Here is a 10,125-nt window from a genome sequence, read left to right on the forward strand (position 1 = left end):
TCTTGCAATGTTACCCAGGCTAGCCTCTGACTTTCAGCTTTAAGCAACCATCCCATCTTAGCCTATTGATAGTTGGAGGAACTGGATATATGACCCGGTATTTGGCCAATTGCTGGTTTCCTTTTTCTCCCATCTTTTCCACCTGTCCTTACAGCTGAATTTTGCTCTGTAGCCCAGACCAACTTTCAACTTGCAGCAGTCCTCAGACCTCAGCCTCATAAATACTGGAATTACAGATTCTGATTCAGTTTTTTGAATCAGAAAATACTGTGCAGTTTAGCTTCTAAGCATATTGAGAGCTGCTGTGTTGCTCTGTGGCCAAGTTGTACATGAGGCCTGGTTCATTCTGTGCCACACCAAGCCAAACACATTCTGAATGTGTTATGGGGATGTGCAACTGTCGTTCACGACTTGGGAGGCTGAGCAGCCCCAAAAGTTGGCTGTGTTGTGCCGTCCTTGAGATAGTGGCCTCCAGGACCACATGGGCTGATGGATGGAGTGGTGTGAGGCTCTGCATCCTGTCGTGGGTCCTCTCAGGAAAAAGAAGGGAAGTGTTTTGGTGTTAGGTGGAGAATTCTGGAAAACATAAGTAGTCCAAGTTATTTGACAATTGCTGCTTCAGTCTGTACCATGCTGAGTCTCTTCAAGGAAAAGCACTCCTCTCCTTTGTGCTTTTGGTGGGAAGGAGTCTTTGTCTTGTTTATAGTTGTGTATTTGTCGTTTTCTTTATTGAATCCTGTTAGCTATTGATTTGTCTCTTACATTTTTTTCTAATCAACTTTTGTTGATTTTTAAAATAAACATTTATGAAAAAGTGTTAAAACCAAAGTCAAGACCAGGCAGAGATAATTTTAATGAGTCAAGTTGAACCTGCCCTTCAAACTTGTTCATGAGTCGTGGTCATTCTTAGTTGCTGCCTTAACAGCTGTTTCGAAAGGGCTCTGCAGTTGCTCTGGTTTCCTTGTGGTATGTTTAGATAGGTTAACTCAGCAGTGAGCCCTGGACTTTTAATGACTCCTTTTGTCTGGAGTCTTCCTAACTCATAAGTGAAGGGGATGGGAGAGCTATCACCAGGAGTTACCAAATCCAGTGTTGTCATTAGTTTAGTCTTCAGAAAATGTGGTAGATTTGAAGTCCATAACTATTGTCACCCGCTTACTAAAAGCAGACGCTAGCATATGGGGACATGAACCACGAGTGGATCGGTAACGAGTGGCTGCCCAGCCTGGGCCTGCCACAGTACCGCAGCTACTTCATGGAGTGCCTTGTTGATGCCCGGATGCTGGACCACCTGACCAAGAAAGACCTGCGAGGACAGCTGAAGATGGTCGACAGCTTCCACAGGCAAGGGGACACTTACAACGCTTCTCTTTGCCCGAGGCTTGCCTGGTTACTAGCTCCATATAATTTCCTTTTGTTGTGTCTCTGTAAACAGAAACAGTTTCCAGTGTGGAATTATGTGCCTGAGAAGGTTGAATTATGACCGAAAAGAACTGGAAAGAAAAAGAGAAGAGAGTCAGAATGAGACTAGAGGTGAGTTCCCTGCCTGGGCAGTGGTCTGGCTCCTGCTGCCTGCCTGTGCTTCAGCTTCAGTGGGTTGGACCATCTGCCAGGCAGTTCTAGGAGGGGTTCCAGGAAGCTTTAGGTGAGGGCTCTGGCTCTAACCTGAGGAAGATGGAAAGGAGTGATAGAGCGCTTGCCTGTACAGTCATCGGTACTGGTACTTTTCTTGTGACATTAGTGTGTTATTGTTTGGTTGGTTATATGTGTCCTATGTATTGATATTTACAAATGCAGAACAGTGATGACTCTGCTGCATATTTTCTGGGGTAAGTATGAAATGCACATCTGTGGGGTGTTCAAGGATCTTGATCTCACAGGAAAGGCAGGAGGCTCAGAAGCTACCCTCAGCCTGTTCTTGGAGGATAGCAGCATGGTTGGGGGAGGCAGAGCATACAGAAGCAGAACAGACTGTAGGGTGGCCGTTCTCCTCTAGGGCCTTCTTCCCTGCTACAGCCCCAGTGATGGAGATAGTTACTTGATTGAAAGCACAGCTTCAGAAGTCAGGAAGTCATTGATTTTAGCAGCGGTTCTGAACTGAGTGGGCACTAGATGTTTTGGTCTCTCACTTAATCTCTTTGCTGCTCACCATAGCCCTAGAAATGCTGTTTTTAATAGGAAAAACAAAATACAAAAAAGATAAGAGGTAGCCAGGTAGTGGTGGTGCACACCTTTAATCCCAGCCCTCCTGAGTGAGCAGAGGGAGGAGGATCTGTATGTATTTGAGGCCAGCCTGGTCTATAGAGTAGATACCAGAATGATCAAGTCTACACAGAAATCCTGTCTCAAACAACAGCAACAACAACAAAAAGAGAAAAATGGAACCAACTACACATTTGAAGGGCAGTTTGTCCCGTGCTGTTGCCTGAGTCCTGGGAATGGCCTCTTTCTCAGAGCAGCGTCTACGGGCAGAAGGTTGAATCTACTGCACTATTGTCTGTGTTCCTCTGTCTTCCTGCACTTGACAGGAACTGTCTTTGGAAGTGTTTGGGCATATTTTTAGACTGACTATTCTTAGCTTTCCATTAGTGCTAATGGAGTACTTTACCTGTTACAAGGTGTGGCCTCCAGAGCCTCTGTGCTAGAGAATGCCTTTCAGTTTCTCTATGAATACTGGGTATGGTGACATATGTCTGTGACCCCAGCACTCAGGAAGCTAAGGCAGAAGCACCATGTTAGTTCAAGGCCAGCTAAGGCTCCAAAGTGAAACCCAGTCTTAAGAAAATAAATGAGAAAAACATTGAAGATAATTGCATCCTATGCTGGCTAGTTAGTTTCATGTCACCTTGACAGTCTAGAGTCACTGGAGGGGAGGGGCCTCAGTTGAGAAACTGTTCATAAGATCCAGCAGGAGGAAAACATGCAGGGCATCTTATTAATTAGGATTGATATGGGAGGGCCCAGCCCATGGTGGCAGTACTGGATTCTATAAGAAAGCAGACGTAGCAAGCCATGGGGACAAGCCAGTAAGCGGGGTCCCTCCATGGCCTCTGCGTCAGCTCCTGCCTCCAGGTTCCTACTCTGCATGAGTTTCTGCCCTCACTGCTTCTAATCATGAACTTTTAAGTAGAACTGTAAATGAAATAAACCCTTTCCTCCCCAGGTTGCTTTTGATCATGGTCATCACAGCAGTAGTATCCCTAACTAAGGCACATCATAAAGTAAATTAAAATGTTTAAATTGAGTAAAAGTTTGAATGCAAGTTATGTTGGCTCTACAGAAGAGACCCTAGGAGACTAAGGATCATGGGCTGGGTAGCTGATAGGAGCTTCCTCAGCACCACCTGGTTCTTGTGAAGGAGGGAGTGGGGGATGGGCATGCCTAGCATCCCAGCAAACTGTGCCCCATGTGCCTGAAATATGCAGACTGAGCAAGTGTCTAGTCTGGAGGTGGCTCTGTCTGTGACAGGAGCAATCTGCTTTGGTCCTCAGGTTTATAGGCTGTCACTCCAGTCTATTTCTGGAAGTGGAGTGAGTTCTGTCCCTTTCCCCTGGGTTGCCTGGAGTAGTTCCAGTGGGTTCTTAGAGTGGCGTGGATAGAATTCCTATGTGAGGGCTGTGGTATCTGTGATACTGGCACCTGGGGGCTTGGGTCTGTTTCAGGAGCTCGAGGCCAGGATCTGTAGCAGGACCCTGTGCTGCAGGGTATTGTGAGTGGAGGATGTCTGAGGCTACCATACACTTACTTTACTCTTGCAGATGTGCTTGTGTGGAGCAATGACCGGGTGATTCGCTGGATCCTGTCGATTGGCCTTAAAGAATATGCCAACAACCTAATAGAGAGCGGTGTTCACGGGGCACTTCTGGCCTTGGACGAGACTTTCGATTTCAGTGCCCTGGCTCTCTTGTTACAGATTCCAACGCAGAATACACAGGTGACCCCAGAGCCTTCAGTCCTGTACCTTGACAGTGTTCCAGAAGTCCTGATTGCACATGCTCACTTGTCCCCCTCCAGTTCAGGGAAAACTTAATCATTGCATATCTAGTGAAGACTCTCTGTAGCTCCATAGTGCATCAACAGAGGCTTAGCGCTACAGTTTCATCTGCTTTCTGTTTGAAGTGTACTACATGGAAGTTTTATTAATTTCGCTTTTGTGGTAATTGCTTTCTTAATTTTCTTTGCTTCATGAGCATATTTGAAAATGTGAAATTCCCTTTTCTCTATAGAACACCAGCCTTAGCTCAGACTCCAGCCGTCCGTATAGCAATGACTGTGGCTCCTTCTCCTCAAGTCCACCCACAGATTAGATGTGATCTTTGGATTCCATCATGGGTCAGGGTGTCCCTGGCAGTGGGACATCCCCACGTCCTTCTTAGTAATTGATGAAAGCTTTGGTGGCTTTTTCACTGTTTTAGGCTCGAGCTGTCTTGGAAAGAGAATTCAACAACCTTTTGGTCACAGGGACTGATCGGAGGTTTGACGAGGTGAGTGCTCAGTTTGAGCGACGGTCTCCATCTCTGTGCTCTACATGCTTTTCTGCTGTTGGGGCTAGAAAGCGATCACCAGAGCTCAGCTCAGCCCACACGTGTGTTCATGGGTGTCGAGTGGGCCCCATTTCAACATATTTAGAACCGTGTGGAAAATGCTACTTAAGGAGCGTGGACATAAATTCAAATATATATGTACACAGATGCTGGTGCTGAGAGAGCTAATTGAATTGACAGTGTCTACTGGTTGTCATGCCCAGCCCAGAAAAGAATAGTTTTTGTTTTGTTTTGCTTGTCTCTAGGTAGGGTTTCTCTGGGCAGCTCTGACTGTCCTGGAACTCCCACTATAAGACCAGGCTGGCCTCGAACTCAGAGATTTACCTACCTTTGTCTCCTTAATGCTGGGATTTAAAGACACATATCACTACCATCCATCAAGAATGATTACTGTTAGTTGGCACTTGTCTCCTTGGTTTGCCAGGATGATGACAAAAGCTTCAGGAGGGCACCATCCTGGAGGAAGAAGTTCAGACCAAAGGACATCCGTGGCTTGGCCTCTGGCTCTGCAGAGACGCTGCCTGCCAACTTCCGGGTCACCTCCTCTATGTCATCTCCCTCTATGCAGCCAAAGAAGGTTCAGATGGACGGTATGTGGTGGGCCCTATAACCACCACATGTGGGGAGTGGGCACTGGCTGCTCCCGGGGCACTGGAGTGCAGCTGCATGCTCAGGTGTATTTGTTGTTCAGCTAACCCTAACAGTGGATTGTCGAGATTAACCACCAAAGTAACAGAAACTAAGAAAATCCTTGTTTGATTGAATTTTAACCTGTTTTCTATAGGCTTAATACTGTCTGTTCTTGGAACTGGGTAGAGCCCGTGCTGTTGAGATTGGACCCGACAGGCAGCACAGATGTGCCTGCTTTATTTTGTATGCCAAAGCCCTGAGCACAGCCTGCTCCTAAGACATGTCTTACTGTAGTAGCCTAGGTTGTCTTCAGTCACAGTAAGCTTCCTGCCTTGACTCAATTTGTGAATGCTGTGATTACAGGCATAAGCTACAACAGCTGGCCCAAGCAATTGTAAATAATGCAGTTCCCACCTCTTTCCACTCAGTTCCCATTCTTTCCATATGTCCCTATTAATAGGTCAGGGAAGATAGGCTGAAACTAGGTGGGCCCCACCAGAGAAGGTGGGGCACAGCTGACAGAGTAGACCCTGGACTTCTGAGGACAGAAGTCAGAGCTTTGCCTAGAACTTTGCTGCTAGAAGGCACATGACCTTGAGCAGCTTCATTCTTGAGCAAGCCCTCTGGCTGTGCCGTGTGTGTTTGTAAGGAGGTTTTAATAACTGACAGCCACATACTGGAAGCCGCCAACCTGAGCCCTAACAGGCAGGTTCCTCTTCACCAATGTGGGTAATGGATGAGCCATGTTCTGTTGGGACATGTACGGGGCAAAGCTTCGCTGCGCTGGACTCCCAGAAAGCACATCAGGTAGAAAGCTCTGGCTGCTTTGGCCACGGTTCAGTATTGTGTTTCAGAGGAAGGTCCAGTCTTGTCTGCTCATAGCAACTTGATAAGAACCAGTGTGAGCCTGCTGTGCCAGCCTAGTTCAGGCTGAATGGGCACATACAGGCTTTCCTCTTTATAAACCACGCTTCCTCAGTCAAGCACTGGTGCTCTAAGAATGGGAGCCTAGAAAGAGGCGTGGGAGGCTAGGGTGTGGGAGGTGGCTTCCTCTACTCTCACGTGAGAAGGCATCTGCTGGCCACCAGCTGTGCTGAGAACTTCATCTGAGGGAGGAAAGCTGAGATGCAGTGTTCATGGCAGGCAGGCATTCCTTCCGCTAAGCCACTGTCACAGTGGCTCTGAGAGTGTGGCTGTGGGGACTTAGCCTTCTCCTTGTACACGGGTCCATTCTGTCTCTTCAGCCATGCTGGCTGTTTATTAAATGGCAACCAGCATGTCAGTGGTTTCCACAGTTTCTGATGGAAACTGAGGCTGGGCATTGGTTTCCTAAGAGAAGCCACTGTCCTGGTCATCCTGCCCTTCACCTCTGCCCTATATCATGGAGCCTTCCACCTTAGGAGTGTAGCCTCAGCCCTTCCCAGAGTCCCTCTTGGGGCTGGGATTTACCTATGGATGCTTGGAGGTGTAGTATTCTTGTGTAATTCAGACCTGCAGTGCAGTCTTGGGAAACGTGGTGTCTTTCGTAGTTGTCATTTACAGGAATGCCTGAGATTGTGTTTGTGATGCTTGCTCGTTGCTGCTTCTGAGTAAGCTGCCAGGTTCCGGGCTCTCGGGGAGCTTCTGGGCCACCATGGTGTTCTTGCCTGGCTCCTTCCCCACAGCAGGCTATCCTCCCATCACTCCAGAAGTCATTACTGTGGAATGTCTTTTTTTGTTCCCTTGTGTGATGTTTAACACTAACTGCACGCTGTGTTTGCATGCTTCCTCCCATGGCTGTGGAGACAGGTAGTGTGTCCGGAGCACAGAGGTTGGACTCTGCCACAGTCAGGACTTACTCCTGCTAGAGCCTCCTGCTGGTGAGTAGAGAGCTGCTGCCCCAGCACCCCCAGTACAGCCCAGGGGCCCTCATGTCCACTTGGCTTGGGCAGCTTTGGACCAGGAGGGCCAACCTCAGTTATTTGGGAACTGAAAGAATACAGTTCTCCTGACATTTGGTGTCACAGGTGGTGGATAGTGAGTGACCACAGAGGGTGAAAACCTTCTTTTTTCTCTGTGTGTGCGTGTCTGTGTGTGTGTGCGTGTATATGTTTGTGAGTGGGTATGTGCATATGTGAGTGCAGGTGCCGGAAGAGTACAAATGAGGCCGTCAGATTCCCCTAGAGCTAGTTATGGACAGCTTTGGGCAGCCTGATGTGGGTGCTGGGCACACTGTGTCACTGTCCTCAGACACTCCAGAGGAGAGCATCAGATTCCATTACAGATGGTTGTGAGCCACCATGTGGTTGCTGGGAATTGAACTCAGGACCTCTGGTAGAGCAGTTTGTGTTCTTAACTGCTGAGCCATCTCTCCAGGCTTTCTAAGGTCTATATTTATCATCTTGCCCTAGGTGTTGGCTGATGTCATGGAGGGTGCAGGGGTGAGAAAAGTCATCTACACTGGTGTGACTCTTTGATTCGCTCAAATACAGGTCCCCATGTGAGGCTCCTCCTGTGCTGTGTAGTTATTCAGGTGGCTGTAGGTGTGATACCACGGCCCTCAGTCTGGAGAGCTGCTGTTTAAGCATAGAGCTAAGGGTGGCTGGCCCAGGCCTAGGCCTCCTTCATCTCTCTTTGCTCCTAAGCCCCCACCCCCCACACCGCTCCCAGGACTGTTATGGTACTGGATTATGTTATGGTACTGTTATGGTTATGGATCTGGGACGGGTTCTGCTTGTTTGTTTTTTGCTTCTTTTAATTAATATCTTTAGACACATGCTTGGGGACTGGGCCTAGGTGACAGGTGGCTGTGGGGTGGCCCTGTGTGGGCAGCCTGTGCTGAGAGGAAGTGTCTTTGCTTACTTGCAGTTTACCCACACTACTTCTACAGATGACGCTGCCGAGGCACGGACGGACGGTGCAGAGCTCTGGGGCCCATCTGGCAACTCTTGCTATATGGACCCAAGATATTTTATTACAGAGTTTTAAAACTAGTGAAGAAAAAAAAATCATAAATATCATAGAGAAAATATTTTAGAACTGACTTGTTTCTTATATTTATGTAAACTTATACTTCCTCATTTATATAGTTACTTACTCTTTCATGTATATCCAGGCTATAAATATCCTTTGGAGTCAATTCATGTTCTTATACCTAATTTTAGTCTTTTAAATGAATGTACTGTAATGCTTGTGTATAAATCTGAGCAAATTATAGGGCTTTTGTAAATTATGCATTTACTGTAATTATTCCTGTTTAATTTTTTAATGATGAACCGGACAGAGGAAAGGATTTTGCTACGTTTATAAAGTCATCATGACACAAGCCATGTGCGTTCTCCACTGTCCAGCTCTGCAACAATCATTCTGAAAGAAGCAGACTGGATTTCCAGACGTTTTCTGTCATATTTTAATGACTGACCCTAACCATACTTTTTCTAGACAAAATCTCAGCTTCCATCAGACTTGAGACTGATGGTCAGGACTCTGTGAGCAGCCCTTACCCCTGACCACATCCCTGGCCCTGCTCTGGACATGGGTGGATTGTCTCCAGAGGCTGAGCAGGGCACTGAGCTGGGAACAGCACTCTACAGGGGCAGGGTGGCCTCACCTGCAGACTGAGAGAGCAGCTGATGGAGCCCTGCAGCCACCTCCCTCCCTCACACTCTTCAAGGACCAATCACGGGCAGGTGCTCATTTCCTGGCTGGGGCAGAGCAGGTGAAAGCAAGACACCTCAGCGGAGCGGGCAGCTGCAACTCCAATAAAGGCCTTATTTTTCTTGTGTAAACTGTCTTACATTTATTTGTACCTGTTGTAAGAGTGAACCTTACCACTGAACTGTCTTGGCAGCCTCCTGACTGACTTCAGTGAACTAAGAAGCCACAGGGCTCAGGCACACATGTGCGTACGTATTTATTGTGTAGCTGATGTGGGAGAGGCTTTTATATTTGCTTTCTGCTTTTAATTCATCTGGACAATTGGTTGTTCTGTTTTTCTGTTAATCATTTGTGGCTCCCTCCCTCCCCCGATTATATAACAGTCTGTGCAGTCGACGTCTGAACTGTTTTTATCACAGTGTTATTTATTGCTTTTTTTTCAATAAAGTCCCCAGCATTTTCCACTGCCAGTTAAAGAATGCTGTGAACAAGCGTCGACTGACTTATGCTCTGCTGAAGGTGCAGCAGGGTGAGAGGTAGCACCAGGCTGGAATGGCCTGGGCAACCCCAGGACTGAGGCAGAGCCTTTAGCCAGTGAGGTAGGAGAGGCCAAAGGGTGGCACTGGTGAGAGGACTCGCGTCACAATGGCCAAAGCAGTCAGCCTCAGAGCCATGCCCCATTAAACTCACTCCAGGCAGTTCTAGGGCCACTGCCCACCTGAGTCTTTCTTCTGAAAGTTGTGTCTCCTCAAGACTGACAGCTTTCCCAGGTCATGTCTGAACGGGTATGGATCAGGGTCCTCCTGCCCCTCCCCAGCACAGCTGTGCTTCTGGGCACTGCCTCCTGTTTACAACTTGTCTGCTGACCTGTGCCACAGACCTGCAAAACCTTATTTGCTGGAGGCAACCGTTGGGGCCAGGGAGATGGCTTTAGTGGGTAAGGTGCTTGCCTTACAAACAAAAGGACTTGAGGCAAGGTTTCCAGACCCCATGTGGGGTGTGTGTGTGTGTGTGTATGTTGCCTTAGTGATTAAGAACTCACTCCTCTTCCAGAGGACCTGAGTTCAGTACCCAGCACCCACATGATAGCTCATGTCTGTTCAACTCTAGGCAGTTCCAGGATTTCTGATGCCTGCTCTGGCCATAGTCAGTTGAGAATTTTCAATAGAATGGGCGACCATAGCAGTTTCTTTTCCAAGAGCACTTTGCTGCGTGCTGCTTTGCTCTGTGTCACCTTTGGCAGGAATGGGGTTGTAAGCATCCCTGGCTTAATTCTGATAGCGCCATACTCATGACCCCTCCCAGTACTGAACCG

At 47.8% G+C, this 10,125-nt stretch overlaps 1 protein-coding gene across 1 annotated transcript in view; it reads left to right on the plus strand.

Moving 5' to 3' along the window:
- Ppfia1 (PTPRF interacting protein alpha 1) overlaps positions 1 to 9,280 on the plus strand; it is a 77,654-nt gene extending 68,374 nt beyond the window's left edge. Inside the window, exons 23-29 of the mRNA XM_052194483.1 lie at positions 1,169 to 1,344; positions 1,436 to 1,533; positions 3,759 to 3,934; positions 4,416 to 4,484; positions 4,969 to 5,134; positions 6,963 to 7,033; positions 8,022 to 9,280. Coding sequence (XP_052050443.1) covers positions 1,169 to 1,344; positions 1,436 to 1,533; positions 3,759 to 3,934; positions 4,416 to 4,484; positions 4,969 to 5,134; positions 6,963 to 7,021 — 744 coding nt within the window. The 3' untranslated portion in view covers positions 7,022 to 7,033; positions 8,022 to 9,280. The remainder of the gene's footprint in view (positions 1 to 1,168; positions 1,345 to 1,435; positions 1,534 to 3,758; positions 3,935 to 4,415; positions 4,485 to 4,968; positions 5,135 to 6,962; positions 7,034 to 8,021) is intronic.
- Positions 9,281 to 10,125: the final 845 nt, after the last annotated feature.

Source organism: Apodemus sylvaticus, chromosome 1 (assembly GCF_947179515.1).
Source record: "Apodemus sylvaticus chromosome 1, mApoSyl1.1, whole genome shotgun sequence".
Taxonomy (NCBI): Eukaryota; Metazoa; Chordata; class Mammalia; order Rodentia; family Muridae; genus Apodemus; species Apodemus sylvaticus.